This window comes from Zophobas morio, unplaced genomic scaffold (assembly GCF_036711695.1).
Source record: "Zophobas morio isolate AGI-343-1 ecotype UQ-CSIRO unplaced genomic scaffold, CSIRO_AGI_Zmor_V1 ptg000004l, whole genome shotgun sequence".
Taxonomy (NCBI): domain Eukaryota; kingdom Metazoa; phylum Arthropoda; class Insecta; order Coleoptera; family Tenebrionidae; genus Zophobas; species Zophobas morio.
Window position 1 is genome coordinate 9,616,505 of NW_026972109.1, and position 19,078 is coordinate 9,635,582.

General features: G+C 33.7%; 1 protein-coding gene across 2 annotated transcripts in view; it reads left to right on the forward strand.

The window, feature by feature from the left end:
• The first annotated feature begins 2,633 nt into the window (after nt 1-2,633).
• Nucleotides 2,634-19,078, forward strand: part of LOC135140845 (TNF receptor-associated factor 4) — a 47,999-nt gene continuing 31,554 nt past the window's right edge. The window contains exons 1-2 of one of the 2 annotated variants that reach the window (XM_064071585.1): nt 2,634-2,869; nt 18,757-18,808. In XM_064071585.1, the coding sequence (XP_063927655.1) occupies nt 2,838-2,869; nt 18,757-18,808 (84 nt within the window). In that variant the 5' untranslated portion in view covers nt 2,634-2,837. Of the gene's footprint in view, nt 2,870-17,004; nt 17,218-18,756; nt 18,809-19,078 lie in introns of those variants that run through there. The other variant, XM_064071577.1, reaches the window with a different exon arrangement.

The window sequence follows — 19,078 nt, forward strand, 5'->3', positions numbered from 1 at the left end:
AAGAAATTACGATTAACCTTTTTTTTAACAGCCAACCTTCTCACTTTACATAAGAACATACAGGGTTAGTCACGAGAGAATTACTTCTGAAAATTATTTTTACGCAATCCAAAATACGAATACCATGTACCATTTGATACTAACTGAATTTAAAATGAAATGCTTAATCCATGATTGCTTTGAGTTTGACAATCTCATTTTGACAATTGTGGAAAAGGAGGTTACGCGAGTGTCCATGGTGGTACCGCAGCCAGTCGGAAATCTCCTCCGGCGCCGCTAATAAATTTGTCAGTGTGCCTCTTGATCTTTTGCAACCGATTAATCAGGAGAAAATTATTTCTAAAAATTCCTTTTACGGCATTTTATTCAAAGGTTACAACACAAACTCAAACAAGTAAGTAAATAATTTAACTACTAATCTGTTGAAAATTTTGGGGGGATGCTACGGCTTTTTTGTAAATGGATGGCCGAAGAAGTCCAGAGGTTGCAGATTTGCACTTCGAAGAGGCTCTAGGTGACGCAGAGATGGCGAATTAACACATGCACATTAGCGGCGAACAACATTGGTAGAGCACTTAGGCTTCAGTATAGCCCAGATTGATCTGACTGTATATCGTCGATCCAATGGGGCTCTAGAGGCGAGTCAACGATGAAAAAAAAATGTTAAAAATTAATTAACTTCAAAGTGACACTGCCAAAGTCAAAGCAATCATGGATTAAGCATTTCATTTTAAATTTAGATAATATCAAGTGGTACAGGGTATTAGTATTTTGGGTTGCGTAAAAATAATTTTCAGAAGTAATTCTCTCGTGACTAACCCTGTATAATTCGTCCCGCCCACCCACCCAGCCTCCATTTCATCGAATCATTTTATGTAGTCCGAATAAAAGAAAATGAAGTGAGCCGTTCCTGATTCAGTCGATAAAAAAATAAATTCATTCATTAATTTTTTTGAGCCAAGCAAATCTTAAAAATACGAATGCAATGATAAATCACAAGTAAAAACTATTTTGCACATTTTGGGGAATTTATTCGGCAAAATTTTGAAATGAAGTCATCAATTTTTTTGGAGGAACAAACAGATATATTTTGATGAACAATTTACCTTGCTTACAATAACTTTAAAACGTCTACAAAATTTCAAAGTATTCCGTTTTACAGTTCCTGATTAAATCAATAAAATAAATTCACGCATTCATTAATTTTTTTGTCACCTGTATAAGCAAATCCAAAAAATATGAATGGAATGATAAACCACAAGTATAGACTCATCATATTTTGGACATTTTAGATATGATTTGTTCGGCAAAATTTTGAGCCAACGTCATATCTCTGAAGGGGATAAGTAAATATATTTTGATTAAAAATGTATTATGCTTATCATAATTTTAAAACATCTGTAAGATTTGAAAGCACCTATTTCTTCGTACTCTAGGGGTCATGAAAGGTCGAGAAAACGTAAAAGTAGAGTCGGCCGACGGACTCGATTACAATACTTCGTTCGCTTACGCTCGGGAAGTAAAAAGAAAACAAATGTTATACCTAATATAAGTAGGTACAAGTAATTATTAGACAGAATTATTTTGTTATATTGTTGGTTGCATAATAAAATTCCGATTGTAATAATTTGCTGTGTACTATGAATGAAATCAGATTTAAAAAAAAGCTTTCAATTACATCAATTTAGATTTTACGCGCGCTACACTGCACAAACGTCATGACGTCATCAATTTTTATGGAGACCCTAGTTGTTGATTAAAATAAAAAAAATGTTGATTATGAAAATTTCACCACCTTCATGGGCCGATTATTTAGTAAAAATGTCGAAGTAAACAAATAAAAAAATAAAACGGCCCGTATGAAAAATGTGTGACAAAATAAATAATAAAAAACTCCGATTTTAATTTTTTCCAATCTTTACGGACAGACTATATAAATAAGCTTTCGTCTGCTATAAATCTAGAACTAAAAATATTATCGAGTACACTGTCCCTATTGTCAGTGCAATATATTTCAATTATGCTTTAATTGTCCACACCTTAGCAAGAAAACCGAAGTTTAACACAATCTATTTTAATTCAATAAGTGGTAATTAATCGCCGACGTAGCCATAATTGCACTTCAACCGCGTTTAACTATTTAATTATCGTAAGAAACACATAAAAATGAAAGGTAATAATGTGTGGCCTCTATGTATCACTTATTTAAATGCAAATCATATTGTCTCAATTATAATTTTTCTCGAAGCAAAGCCAAGTCCCAGTGTCCATTCGTGTTCTAAAGTGTCCACAACATCGTGTTTCGTTTCTGCACACCTGGACCATTAAATAATATAAACAAAAAACGAACCAAATGTGCCATGTGTGTATTACCATAAAATCTTAAAAAATACAGATTCATATCTCGTTCCACTTTACGCTAACTGTACCGAGGTTCTACACTCCGATAACTTCACCTGTGCTCTACCGATTTTTCCATTTAAATTAAACAACGTTGACCGCATGCTACTTTAATCAGGAAATTGCTTTTTATCAATTTATCAGCGACCAAGTCGGCGGTCGGTGTACAAGAAGTGAACAAATGTGAACATTTGGTTTTAGGGTTCTCGGTTCGGCGACAGTACCTCACTTATTTCTATATTTGTAACGCGATGTAGTAAAGGCCAACAGCGAGAAGAGATAAGAGTTATTTATGAAACTGGAACTGTTAAAAAATTATTTGTGATAACGACAAACGGACAATAGCGAACACTGTGTTGTAAAACAAGAATAAAACGCGAGATTGTTGATTTTGAGCGGATTGTTTCCGGGTTGATGGTGTAATAGTGCTCGTTATTATGGATGTGCCGTTGTACTTCAACATTTATGGGTGAGTTTTATGGATTTAAAAAGTCTCACTGTCTGGAAAAATTGGGCGAAAACTGGGTTTGTTTTTTTATTTATCAGCAATAATAATAATTAGTGTGTTGACACTGCGATGAAGTTCGCAGTGTTGACTACAAGTGCTAATCTTTTATTAACCGTCAAGTGTATGGAATTTTATGTGGGGTGGTATACAATACGTTACCATAATTAAGATGTTTGTCAAGAATTTTTAAAAAATTTAAAATAAATCTTGGTTAATTCTTCGCTGCTTCACTGAAAATCAAACGTTGATCTATAAAAAAAAACTACATATTTTGATACACCAATATATAAAAAAATCAGGTCGCGTGTTTATCTTCCTTAATAATTAAGACAAACATTTGCTTGCCCCGATTTTTTCAATTTCTGAGCGATAGTATGTCTATCTGGTGTCTGCTGGCGATTTTATTAAACAAATACATAATTTCCTAACTATTAAACCCAATTTTTTTGAAATTTTAAAGTAATTTTAGAATTAATCAATGGTACATCACCACCAACAATAAAAAATGATGTACTTTGACCCGCGAGCATCCTCATGACATCAGTAACTAACACATTAAATATTTATGGGCATTTTAAATAAACCAAGGTGGAGTAACGTAATGGAAAGTCTATGAATTAACTCTTTAAGTAAGCATCAAGATTTCATTCAAACATTCACAAAATGCTCATATTACGTAACCCCAGAACGCTCTTCATAAAAACTTTTATTTACATTTAAATAAGAGAAGCACTAAAATTAATCGAGTTACAACCATGTAATTAATTACCCATTTCCGCACTGTCCCAACACCATCACGTGCTAATTTAAAATAAGAAATCGGAAATTCCATCGTCTGCTACCATATCATCATCGACACTAAAGTTGGTTTCAAACAACAAAAAGTCTTGCCTGAATGCCGGTCATTTTCGGGTCAGTTGTGTGTCTTAAAATAATAATAACACAACTTTTCGATTGGATAAAATTTTTCTTCGACACCTGCCCCTACCGATGACCCTTCATCCTCCGGATACCCTTGGGTCATTCTAGCAAGACGTGAGGGCGGAAGCGGCCAGCTGTTGGTCGCGTGACCGCGTCTACCCTTAAGCAATTAAAGCACACGTGTGTTTGCTTATCTTCGGCGCGTACGTTCGAATCGAGTCCGCTGAATTTTGATTTGGCATATGTTTTGCATAATGGAGGACGTCTGGAAACCTTTGATTGCCGGATGAAGCTGGGGCCGAAAATGTATCAAAAACGTGAACGTCCGATGAACATCTGCCTCGACATGTGTATGGTAAATTCCTTTTCGCCAGGTGCCGAGGGCTGATCTCGGTTCCTTTAATTTTCTATACATGAGGATAAAGCGTGGCGGAGCATGTTGCCATATTCGTCGTAAATAATCGAAACGGCAGCTGTACTCGCAAGGGTTAGGTAATAAGGAAAAGCTAGAAAATTCGAGGAAAGGCTTGTTGTAATGTGCGGTATCGAGAAATTGCTTATCGTGGCGCCTTAAGTAACGGTTGGTGGGTTTATGGCGCCAGATACGGGATTCTGCTTTCTTGTGATTATCTTTAAATTTGTAGAAAATGAGTACTTATTATATTTTAATTTTAAAAATAAGACAACGTTTTGAAACTCGAAATTTATTTACAATTCACCATTGTTATATTTAGATTAACGGTTCTATCATCAGTAGATAAAAACATAAAATAAAACGAAGGAAGGTTGCACTCATCCGGATGAAAAATATCAACGAAACTGAAATGCATTTTGTTGCAACATTAATATTCATGTGATATTTTTGTAACTGAATTTTAATTACAGAGCTGGCTTAAGGCGATTTAATACTTAGTTAATTTAAAATGTGTCAAAGTGCGGTAAATTTCGAACTTTATTTGTACTATTTTTTCACAAAAAAGGTGATTGCAAAAATATTTCTCCTTGAAACTTATTTATTTACCAAGATTTAACTGCGTTATGTAGTACTGCGATGACATTCCTAGAACTAATAAAGCTATATCAATACTTTCTACTTTTGTTGATGTTTCAACTTCATAATTTAGTACAACATGATGTCGATATTTTTTACTCCAACATATACATATAGAATAGATATTTCGTACATTTTATGAATTTATTGTCATTTTTTGTTCTATCTTAAATAATTCGCGAGTTCTGATATAGATTTATTATTTATATTATATTATTATTTCAATGCAACTGTCAGGAGACCACAGCAAGAATTTGACATAACGTGGTTTTCTTTCAACGTACTACAGTTTTTTTTTAGTTCAAGTGAATATTTTTTTATTATAAATTAGTTCTTACACAAAGTGTCATCTAAAAATACGTTATCATCCGTCATAGTCCGTCATAATACGTTATAATCTGTCATTTCTATCAGCATCAACTATCATAGTTCATTATAATGCATCATAATCCGTTATCATCCCTCACAGTAGATCCACTAAGTAAATGTTTCGTCATTATTGGTCATAGTCCGTTATAATTCGGCACAATACGTCATAGTCCGTCATAATCCGTCATAATAAAAAATTATGTAATATCAAAATAATATAAATATTTCGTCATTGTTGTCATCATCCGTATAGCCCGTCATAATACGTTATAATCCGTCATATTTATTATCATTCTCCGCCATTGTCTGCCATAATCTGTCATAATAAATAATAATATTAATAGATAATAATAAATAAATAGGAAATAATCCGTCATCATCATTACCCATCATAATTCCTCATCATCCGTCATTTTTATCATTTTCGTCTATCATATCATGTTGCGAATTTCTTGTAAAGAAATAAGTATTTTGCAGTTAAGTTCCGCCCCTTTCGTTCAGGGCGAATTAAAAAATTCATCACAATTGAGAGAGGGCGGGTGGGCGGGTTTACATTTTGTCCCTTTGTTTTAATATGTATAGACTTCTTTTCACAACATGAAACTTAAAACATGTTTAAAATGGAATATTTGTATAAGGAAAAATCGATTTTGCAATTAGGCTACGCCCCATTATTGCAAAATCCATATTTCCGTGCAAAAATGTACCATCTTAACCGTGTTCTAAGTTTCTTGTTGTGAAAAGATGGATCTGTATATTAAGAAAAAAAGGCAAAATATAAGCCCCGCCCACCCGCCCTATTTCAATTCTAATGTTTTTTTATTCATCGTAAACCGAGGAGCGGAGCTTAATTGTAAAATCCTTATTTTTCTACGAGAAATTACCATGTGGAATAAGTTCTTAAGTGTTATAGAAAGAAAACTAAATGTATTAATTAAAAAAGAAAACCAAGAGAGAAGCCCCACCCATTCGTCTCGACCTCAATCCTGATGAATTTTTCATTCGTTGTCAGGCCGAGTAAGTAATTGCAAAATTGATATTTCCCTATACAAATTTAACATTTTAAACATGTTTTAAGTTTCTTGTTGTGCAAAGATGACTACACATATATTAAGAAAAAAAGACAAAATATAAGCCCCACCCACCCGCCCTATCTCAATTGTAATGATTTTTTTATTTGTCGCGAGCCAAGAAGGCGGAGCTTAACTGCAGAATCCTCATTTCTCTACGAGAAATTAAAAACATGTTTTTGAGTATCGTGTTGTTCCAAGAATACTATGTATGTGTGTTAAGAAAAGAATAAAGCTAAAGATTAGGCCCCACCCATAGCCGCACCGATCTCAATTCTCAATTGCGATGAGTTTTTCATTCGTTGTCCGATCGAGAGGCGGTGCTTAATTGCAAGATCCATATTTGTCTACAAGAATTCACCATTTTCAACATGTTTTAAGTTTCTTGTTCTGAAAAGACGACTACGTATATTAAGAAAAAAGACAAAATATAGCCCCGCCCACCCACCCTATCTCAATTGTGGTGATTTTTTTTATTCGTTGTGAGCCAAGAAAGCGGAGCTTAACTGCAAAATCCTCATTTCTCTACGAGAAATTAAAACATGTTTTTGAGTATCGTGTTGTTTCAAGAATACTATGTATGTATATTAAGAAAATAAAAAAGCTAAAGATTAGGCCCCACCCATAGCCGCCCCGATCTCAATTCTCAATTGTGATGAGTTTTTCATTCGTTGTCCGATCGAGATATTAAGAAAAAAGGCAAAATATAACCCCCGCCCACCCGTTTAATCGTTGAGACCCAAAGAAGCGGAATTTAATTGCAAAACCCTTATTATTTCTGTACAAGAAATTACCATGTAAGACATGTTTTTAACTGTCGTGTTATTCAAAGAATACTGTGTATATTAAAAAAAAGCCACACATACCTGCCCTAATCTAAATATTACCATTTTAAACGTGTTTTAAGTTTCTAAGAATAAAAAAATTAATCACAATTTAGATGGGGTGGGTGGGCGGGGATTTATATTTTGCCTTTTATTCTTAATATACATAGTATTCTTTGAACAACGCGATACTCAAAAACATGTTTTTAATTTCTTGTAAAGAAATAAGTATTTTGCTGTTAAGCTTCGCCCTTTTGGTTCACGGCGAATAAAAATAATCATCACAATCTAGAAAGGCCGGGTGGGCGGGCGGACGGGCTTACATTTTGCCTTTTTGTTTTAAAATGTGTAGACTCCTTTTCACAACATGAAACTTGAAACATGTTTTAATTTTCTTATTGTAAAAAGACGGCTGTATAATAAGAAAAAAAAAGGCAAATAAAAAGGAAACATTAAATGAAAAAGATTACGTCATCATCATCATAACCTATCGTAATTGCTCAAGGTCTGTCATTTTTATCATCTTCATCTGTCATAGTCCGTCATAATAAGAAGGCATCATCGTAAATAATACTAACTAAATATTCCGTCATAATCCGTCATAATACCACATAATTCGTCACAATACATCACAATCCGGCATAGTCCGTCAACATCCGTCAAAATAACTAATAAGCAAAAACATATAAAAAAAATATTCCGTCATCCTCAAAATAATTTAAATATTTTGTCACTATTATCATCATCCATCGTAGCCCGTCATAATACGTTCTAATCCGTCGTTTTTATCATCATTATCACCCGTAGTCTGTCATAATTCGTCATGATAGATAATAATAATAATAAATAATAATAATAAATAATAACAATAAATAAGTAGGAAATAATCCCTCATCAGCATTAACCGTTTTAATTCATAGTAAGTCATAATCTACCATTATCCGTCAAAACAAATAAGAAGTAAAAAATAAATAAAAAAAATTATGTCATCACGACCATCACCTATCATAATTCCTCATGATTCGTCATTTTTATCATCTTCATCCGTCGTAGTCCGTCATAATCCCTCACAGTACATCATAGTACGTCATCATAGATCATAAGGCGTCTTAGTAAATAATACTAACTAAATATTCCGTCATCATCATCATCATCCGTCATACTTTGTCATCCATCCGTCAAAATAATAATAAGAATAAGCAAAAAAATCCGTCATCATCAAAATAATACAAATATTTCGTCACCATCATTATTATACGTAATAGACCGTCGTAATACGTCATAATTCCTTATTTTTATCATCATCGTCCGTCATGGTTAATTATAATACATCATAATCCGTTGTTGTCCCCTACAGTAAATATACTAAGTAAACATTCCGTCATTATCATCATCATCAACATCACCATCATCATCATCATCATCATCTGCCATAGTTGGTCAGTCCATCATAATCCATTATCATCCCTTATAAATATAATACATAACACTAAGTAAATATTCCGTTATCATCATCATCATCATCCGTCATAGTCCGTCATAATACGACATAATCCCTGAAAATAAATAATATTAAGTAAATATTCCGTCATCATCATCACCCCTCATAATCCCCCATCATAGGTCATTTTTATCATCTTTATCCGTCAAAATATCATTATCGTCTGTCATAACTCATAATAATTAATAATTTCCGTTCGGGGTCGGGGTCGGTAGTTTTGATTTTAGACGTACCGGGTGAATATTAATGATTGAAGCAAATTTTTATATTGGCATTTCTGAACTGTTGGCAGCCATGTTAGTTACTATGTACTGACAATTCGAAATGTTGACAACCTGACAAAAAAAAAACAACAATGTTCTTTTGGTATATATCTGTGTAAAAATAGCTTATGCGACTGTATAATTAGTGTTTTTCATTTTCTTTAATGACAGCTTAGGAATTAAATGCATTTGAATTTTTTTTTTAAAGTTTAGTAAACGTAACAAGTGATCATTTTTGCTTCATGTTTTCATTAATTTTATGTTTTTTTCTGCTTGAATTTTACTGCAGCTGAATTTTAGGTCTTTAGAACGTTCTGTGTTTTCGCATTAACGTTTAGCGGTGTTTATATTATAATATATTCAGACTTTTTTGCAAAATAAGGTATTTATTTTTATTTTATGCCCGTAATTCTGCAGCCTATAATCCCGCTAATAATAACGTTGCCTTATTATTATAACTTATTAATTCCAGTGTCTTTTTGCGCAAATAACGTTAACACCGACCTTTCATTTTCCGTGATTGTTCCCCATCCCACATCGATTCCGGTTCTCACATGATGTACCTGTATTTTGTTACCACAATTACACGTAACTCAACGACATGCACAAAAAGTGCATTTTGAATCTGCCACACCTGCAAATCCACCTTTGTGTCGGTAATTTCGCTCAAGAAGCTAATTATATACAATTTGACTTCTGAAAAAACGCAGATAAAGGGATAAATCCTGTTTTAAAAGTTCGCCGTGAGTACAGTTTGCGTTTGCGGTTGACATATTGCAGTCGTTGAAGATTACTGTAACATTCTCAGCTAATTGCAGTATTAAAAACATCACTGTGGGAAGGAATTTCAAGAATGTACGACGCTATTGTTTCAAATGAAGTCAACCATGGTGACCGGAAGAAGAAGATGTCGACGGGGTTGCTACTAACAGGAAATTAATCCATGCTTTAATTTACCAATTTATTGTTGATCATAATGGATGTTCGAACCCGAAATATTTTCACACTTTTTAAGGTGACAGCCATCGAAAACATTTTGATTCAGAGTTGGCTTCATTTTCAAATGAACTAACTGTTATTTTAGCACAAAAACGGTAATTACTTTTTTATCATCACAACCACACTGTTGTGAAAACCCGGCAATTTTTTCAACTAAGCACAAATAATTACTGAGCTTTGTTTCGAGACGGCGGTTACTTTAGATTTCTCAAGAAAGTGAAAATTAATGTAATTTTTAATTTATTCATGAAATGCGTGCATTGTTTGCGAAGTTAGCGAATGATGATTTATTTTTGTAAGAACTACACCCTATAATTTAAGAAGCATTTCCTTTGATTCATGACTTGATACAAATTAGTACTCAGTCGTAAGTTGAGTGATTTATGAAAGATCCTTATACTTATTATACTAATAGAAAGAAAATATAGCCTTTGCAGTGCATATTCTTTCCAACTCACAACGACCATAGTACGATACTGGGAAATGAGTCATGTTGAAAGAAATTAAATCCTTTCACGGCATATTTCAATTTTTACATCACAATGTACGTAAATAATGGCATAAAAGCTAATAATAACACCTAATTAGGTTTGATAAATCCTTGACAGACGCTCATTCACAATTGATATGTATAGTACCAACACTTTGTTCAAGTGTAATTTTCTTCATTAGAACCGTATCGTAATAAATCATAATAAAATTAAATTAAACTGTGGTAATAATCGCCTTTGTCTTACATTTGTTTTCAAACTAGTTGCAATTGCAACATTGTTCGAAAACAACCTTGGATACATTTTTAATTAATTCGCCATAAATTTATACACCGGACAGTTATCTCCTCTTGTTTTGTGTTATCGACTCATCTATTATGCTAATTCGGCCACCGAGAGCGGATATTCTTTATTGTTATTAACACTATTAATAACTACAAAAAACGGTTAAATTAACTTGATTAAGTCATTGAAAAATTTTAGGAAAAAATCACCTTCACCCATTTCTTTACACGATGATTAATTTTTGATTCGGTACGTTGGCACTTTAGAATGGTTAAAGCTTCCTGTGGAACCGGTTTGCTAATAGTAGACAAACGCAGCTTTTTCGAAACGCGTATAACAATTATTTTCAGTGGATTTGTACAAGGTCGGAGTCAACGATACTTTTTGTGATGAATTCGCTACTAAAAGTCTACAGTGTCATAAAAATAAAAATCTCCTCGTAAATAACTTCCTCCCATTTCTCACAGCAGATAGCAAAGAAGTGTAAATAAGAGCTGCCAATTCAAATCCAACACTTCCGCCACTCCAGCTTTGATTTTCTATTGTAATAGTCGAGTTTCTCGCGAAAATGTCAGGAACTTCGCTCTTATTCAAATTTGAAGAAAGTGTGTACATTTGTAAAGCACAATCCACGCGCGCCAGTTTTGCCAACGTACATAAATAAATATGCCCGGAAGCGGTTTGAGTTGACAAAGGTCGTTGCCGTAATAATAGTATGGGAATCGAAACCGGAAAGGAGTTTCCCAAACCGGAACATGGAGCAATCTTATGCATATTGATGATTAATTGATATTGTAGGATTGTTAATTTATATTACACAGGTAAGGGCCTTAAGCGGATACTTGTTTACACTTGCCATATTTGATTTTCGTACAGCGACGGTGGTGAAATGTTCGTGGAATAAGAATGATGGGTTTGTTTATTGTAGGAAGCTTCCGGTGTCGAACAAATAGCTAAATAGTTGCTGGTGTAATAAAAATTGTTATTATGTTTAATATTACCAGAGGTCTTTTCTTATTCAGTGTTATTATGTCCTCTGCGGAAAATTCATCGTAGATTTTTGTCAAATTTGGAACTATTCGGAAGAAAAGTGAAGGGTTTAAGTTGATTACTACAAAAATTTACCATGATAGGCATGTTTTAAGTTTCTTGTGGTCGAAATAAGCCTCCACCTACTAAGAAAAAAAAGCAAAATGTAGCCCCGCCCACCCACCCTATCTCAATTGTGATGATTTTTTTTATTCGTCGTGAGCCAAAAAGGCGGAGCTTAACTGCAAAATCCTTATTTCTCTACGAGAAATTAAAAACATGTATCGTGTTGTTCAAAGAATACTATAGGTATATTAAGAAAAAACTAAAGCCAAAGATTACCCCCCCCACCTACCCCAATCTCAATTGTCAATTGTGATGCATTTTTCATTCGTTGTCGAGAGGCAAGATCGATATTTGTCTACAAGAATTCACTAGTTTCAACATGTTTTAAGTTCTTGTTCTGAAAAGACAACTACGTATATAAGGAAAAAAGCCTAAATATATACCCCGCCCACTACTTGCTCAGATAAGACTGATTTTGCAAACCCATATCCTCTGAGAAAATAACGGGTGGGTGGGCGGGGCTAAACCTTGCTAAGATAAGACTGATTTTGGCAAATGCCATGTCCTCTAAGAATTAAAAACTTGATATTTTTATTACAATTTCATGCTTGGCTCATTAAATAGACAGTGAAAGTATGGAAAAAGTATTTTTTTATGCCCGACGATTGGGAGCTCCTGATTTTACCTTAAATCGAAGACCATGCCTAAAAGAGCCATTATACGGCGTGTACTACTTTTAAGAAACTCAAATTTTAATTGAATTTTCCTCACATATATGTATTTTTTTATTTTTGTTCCTTCAAGAAATTATTTTGAAATTATTTCTTTCAAATACAAAAAAAAACAGGATAAATCCACTATTTCAAATTTACGGTTATATCAGCTTGTAGATTCCGTAGGAGCACACCTTAAGAAAAATAAACGAAAATAAAGGATCCATCACACGATCTGTAGACAACTCGAGAACTGAAAACTTAATATTTTTATTACAATTTCATGTTTCGTTCATTAAATATACGGGAAAATGTGAAAAAAGTAATATTTTTTGCCCGATGATTGGTAACTCCTTCTGATTTTACCTTAAATCAAAGACTATGCTTAAAGTAGCCATCATACGTCGTGTACTACTTTTAAGTAACTCAAATTTTAATAGAACGTTCGTCACATTTTTGTATTTTTTATTAGAAACTGCTTCCTTTAAGAAATTATTTTATGATTTCAGAATGATTTCTTTCAAATACAAAAAAAAAAAACAGAATAAATCCACTATTTCAAATTTACGGTTATATCAGCTTGTAGATTCCGTATGAGCACAACTTAACAAAAATAAATGAAAGTGAAGGATTCATCACACGATCTGTAGACAACTCGTGAACTGAAAACTTAATATTTTTATTACAATTTCATGTTTCGCTCATTAAATATACGGGAAAATGTGAAAAAAGTAATATTTTTTGCCCGATGATTGGTAACTCCTGATTTTACCTTAAATCAAAGACTATGCTTAGAGTATTTTTTATTAGAAACGGCTTCCTTCAAGAAATTATTTTATGATTTCAAAATGATTTCTTTCAAATACAAAAAAACTGGATAAATCCACGATTTCAGATTTACGGTTATATCAGCTTGTAGATTCCGTATGAGCCTACCTTAAGAAAAATAAATGAAAACAAAGAATTCATCACACGATTTGCAGACGACGCGTGAACTAAAACTTGATATTTTTATTACAATTTCCTGTTTCGCTCTTTAAATAGACAGTGATTTTTTTTTAACGTCGAGAACCAAAAAAGCGGAATTTAGTTGCAAAATCCTTATTATTTCCTTACAAAAAGTTATCATTTTAAGAATGATTTTTTTATTCGCCCTGAACCAAGGAGCCGCGCTTAACTATAAAATACTTATTTCTTTAGAAGAAATAAAAAACATATTTTCGAGTATCGTGTTGTTCAAAGAATACTATGTATATTAAGAAAAACGAGGCAACATATAAGCCCCGCCCACCCACCCTGTCTCAATTCTGATATTTTTTTATTCGTCGTAAGCCGAGGGTCGGAGCTTAACTGTAAAATCCTTATTTTTCTACGAGAACTGACCATGTGAATTATGTTTTTAAGTAATCGTGTTAAGCAAAGAAAACTAAACGTATTAATTAAAAAAGAAAACCAAAAGAGAAGCCCCACCCATCCATCTCGATCTCAATCTTGATAAATTTTTCATTCGTTGTGAGACCAAGGGGCGGAGGTAATTGCGAAATTGACATTTCCTTATACAAATTTACCATTTAAAACATGTTTTAAGTTTATTCTTGTGAAAAGATGACTACAAATATATTAAGAAAAAAAGGCAAATTGTAGCCCCGCCCACCCGCCCTGTCTCAAATGTGATGATTTTTTTTAATCGTCGTGAGCCAAGAAGGCGGAGCTTAACTGCAAAATCCTTATTTCTTTACGAGAAATTAAAAATATGTTTTTGAGTATCGTGTTGTTCAAAGAATACTATGTTTGTATATTAAGAAAAAAATGAAGTCAAAGATTAGCCCCCCCATACCCTCCCCGATTACAGGCCTCTATTGTGATGCATTTTTTATTCGTTGTCAGATCGAGAGCTGGGGCTTATTGCAAGATCCATATTTGTCTACAAGAATTTACCATTTTAACCATATTTAAAGTTTTTTGTTCTGAAAAGACGACTGCGCATATTAAGAAATGTCAATTGTGATGATTTTTTTTTTAAACGTCGATAGCCAAAGGAATGGAATTTAAATACAAAATCCTTATTATTTCTCTATAAGAAATTACCATGTAAGACATGTATTGTGTTTGAGTATCGTGTTACTCAAAGAATACTAAGTATATTAAGAAAAAATTAAAGCCAAATATTAAGCTCCACCCACACCTAAATGATCTAAATAGTAATTAAGTTTTCATTCGTTGGCAGACCTAGGGGCGGAGCCTAATTGCAAAATCTATATTTCCTTACAAAAATTTACCATTTGAAACGTGCTTTAAGTTTCTAAAAATAAAAGAATCATTACAATTGAGATGGGGTGGGTGGGTGTTTTCTATATTTCGCCTTTTTTTCTTAATATACGTTGTATTCTTTGAACAACACGACACTAAACAACATGTTTTTAATTACTTCAAAAATGGTTCACGGCGAATAAAAAAAATCATCACAACTGAGATAGGGCGGGTGGGCGGGCTTACATTCACAATATGAAACTTGAAACATGTTTAAAATGGAAAATTTATAATATCGATTTTGCAATTAGGCCCCGCCCCATAATTCCAAAACCCATATTTCTCTCTACTTTTACATTTTCTCGACCTTTCAAAACCCCTAGAATACGAAGAAATGGGTCTTCCGTTTCCGTCTGTCTGTCTGTCTGTCTGTCTGCCGTCCCGATTTTTTTTTGTATGTTTTTGCAGAGTGATTCTTCTGTTAGTATTCTCTAGCTGTGTGAGTGAGTTGTCGTTGTCACCCCTTGGTGCTTGGCACCCGGACTGGTATGTACATTGTTTGACTAGACAGAGGGCAGTAGTCTAACCGTGTCTAACACGTGCCGAGATAATAATGAAATCATCAAAGAAAACTTACGAGTAGAAAGCGCTGGACTGGAGAAACAATGGTGAAGATGATAGGAGGTTAGATAATACTGGTAGTGTTATTTTTTACACTTTGGTTAAAAGCGGAAGTACTTTCTTGTTAAAGATAACACTGGCATAAAATACTTGATTTGCAGGAAAAACGTTAGTGCTGTAGGGTTTAGTTTGACATTAACTGTATCCAGTGCTGTTGATCCCATCAGTAGCGGAAAAATCTAACCAATTTGGATCAATTTTAACACTAACATTTTATTAAATGATTGAATTAATGGCGGAGGAAGATATGGCTTATAGGTTTCGTCACGCCACAAATTATACCAAACTCCAGTGTGGTCCGGTAAAAAGTCTAAAATAAGGCAATTTTGCCGAGCGCTAATTTATTCCGTGAAGAGAACAATTAATGTGTCATTTCGCTGTAATTTTACCACACTTGAATTACTCCAAGCCACATCCACAATAAAACTGCTTAAAAATCCCAAGAATTATTAAAATGAATCAAAGACTCTAAAAAGGCAGCTGGAAATTAAAAGCAAAACTGGTTATAACACGACTAGATTATCACACTTAATGAATAAAACATAAGAAGCTCTTGGTGAACAAAAATCAGAAAAACATACTCCTTTATTGCAAAGTAGCTAACAATTTTTTCATTGTTTGATTTTTCCAAAAGTAAATTATACGTCTGTCGATACTGATTTATGCATATTTAAAATCATAATCTTAGTCACTGCCTGGTTTTCCACGACTCTATAATTTATCGTACAAAAACGTGTACCATATGTGGGTATATAATTATGACGATAAAAAAGTAAGAAAATCGATACTTGTGTCACTTCCGCTCAAGTAGCCCTCTATCTAAAACACGAAGGGGTGAGAATGACATAAATTATGTGTTAAGGGTGATCTTCGCTATCAAATTATACACCATTAAAAGCAGAAAAGAAAGTCCCTTTGTTATTCAGCAAATACAATTTCTTTAATTATTATTATCGTACCCAGCAAGGTACTTATATGGAGTCGACCCACACGCCTTATTCCAACTTTAATTTTTCCAATTACAATAAATATCTCCACCACTAAATATGGATGCTCGTGTATGTTCATCATTTCTCGAGGTAAAGACCGTTTTCCCGCGCGGTAATTATTCAAAAGATTGCGTAGTCTGAATTGATAATTTTTGTAAAAATGTACAATGGGTGCCAGTGCATGAACTAAAATAATTATTTTTGGCAGGTTAAAGAGTCGCTGGATTAAAATTAAATCGTTTAAATAGATACAAGAAAAAACTTATTGATTTATCCTTTGAAATAAGTTGATGACGTCAACTACACTTTTTTTATGTTCTTAATTCAGTTGTATTTATTTTATTTGTTTAAAATAATCATAGTCAATTTTAACTGATGCCACTGCGTAGGCTAGTCATCCTTTCTCCAGGTGGCTAATTATGCAAGATTTTGCTGTTTTCGGATTGCCAGTTCCCTTGAGACCGTATAATTCAGCTCACTTCGGCAGTGCTACGGCGTATGTAATTTTTTCCATATTGTTGAAAAGCCATTCCCCGCCATGCATCCGGTGTTGGAGGTTTTCACTCCACCTGACTTATAATTCACCTGCTCTTACTAAACAGTCACGCTTTGCTGTTCGCAACCGCTGTCACTACACCAAGTATCTGGAATCTCTAGTGCTTTCGTACAAATAGTTCTGTTTGGATTTCCGCGATAACGCTTCCGGTGGACACTGCCAAGGTTTTTTTTTTTTGTTTTGCTGTGATTTTATCGAAAAGTTCGGCGGATTCGGACCATGCCAGTGGGACTCGTCTATGATTTCAATGGGTAAGTCACTTGTGACATCACTTTGCGCAAAATTGTTAAATTATTCAAATCGCGGTCGGTGAGTCATTGGGGACAGCGATCTTTTTATTAAGTTTAATTTTAAATCAATAATGTTGTGATGGTTCATGGGTGGTTCTAAAAGGAGTCGATTTATTGCTATTATTTTAATTGGTGGTAATTATGACTTGCGCCATGTACTAATGGTGATGGACAATTTTCCAGGATAGAGAGTAATGTAAGAAATTACTGTAATTAAGAGTGAGGCAATAGTTCATGCAATTCGTGCACAACAAGTGTCGGAATTCAAAGTTCTATGGGTTATTATGATATGGTGGTCGCAGATCGGGGAAAGGTGATGGTGCCATTAAATATTCGTACCAGTAACGATGCTATTTACACTTTTTATAAACACTTCAAGATGTTTTTTCTTCCATTTTATTAACGCAGTATTTCACCAGTGCATACAACTCAAATTTTTTTTTTTTTTCTCTGTACTCCTATATTTTTTTGTATTTGTTTTTCTTACGATTTTTCCACCCACCCAACAAAAGTGATTGCCAAATTTTTTGCAATTTTATCCATAAACAAAATTCTAATAATAATTTCTTTTTCTCATCTAAGTTTGCAACAAATTTTGCTTTGTTTTTAAATTTGTTTGAAAAAACACCAAGTTATTATACACTAAATTCTGAATTTCTTAAAACCTGTCAATGTGAATTCACAAATATTTTTTCCAATTTTGTGGATGTCTTGCTACGCTGTTTAGTTCTTCATCTCCGAGAGCTATTTACTCATTCAATAGCCGTATGAAACCAGAATTATAATCTCATTTCAGAACAAAAAATCTTGATAAGCCACCGCAGCCCATTTCATTTTGTGGTCTCTATTCAACACTGTTGAAAATTGCTCTTGAGATTCCTCCGCACAATACCGTCTCCACAATGAATAAATTTTATGCTCATTGAATAATAGGATTCAATTGAAAGCATCCGTCTATTTTGTTTTTGCTCTAGTGACTGTTTAATTCATTAATACTCCTAATTAGCCCCCATCACGAACGCTAATTACACTTACTAACTCGATTATTAGAAAAACTAATTAGCAACCTTCACTCGATACTCAGTTCCATTAAATCGCGATTTCACGTTTTCAGCTGCATTCAGTGTCAATTTACCAGCTTCTGTTTTTTAACAGACAACCGTCGCTGGATTTATTAATTTACTAAAGGTCGTTTACTTAAATTTAACAAAATCACTGTTAGCTGAGTAGATGGTCCGACCTTGTCTGTGTTTTTCAAAACAAAGCTACTACTAACTGTGTTTATATGGCATGCATCTGCATCGTTTTCTTTTTATAATGATGCAGTACTGAAGCGTAAAAACGCTGCCACAATACACGTATGTCATATCTGCTTCATTCAGTGCGTGTTGAAGACGAACTCATTTATTTGTCGAAACGTCGGCATATGGCATATCGCGTTTCAAAGCAGTACCGTATTCACAAATAACAATAATCGTAATAACATATTTTCTGTTTCAGTGAAGGTTTATTCACTGGACCGGAGAGCAGTGTCCCCATTGATTACGCTAAGGTAAGTCATTTAAATTTCGATTTTAACAAAGAAAGTGGTGTGTGATGGTGACGAATGTGTGGTATCTTGAAAAGATCTAAAGCTATTTTTAATGTGTTGTGCTTAAACGTGACGTGACAAAAGAGACTTCAACGGATGATCAAGCGACAAACCGGAGCTTTAATAAATTTCAGAGATATTTCAAGTAGTCGGTTTAAATCATTGCCTCTCAATCTTCCTTGACATGGGATTATAAATAATCTTGTCTGAGAGATCCACTACTTGGTTATG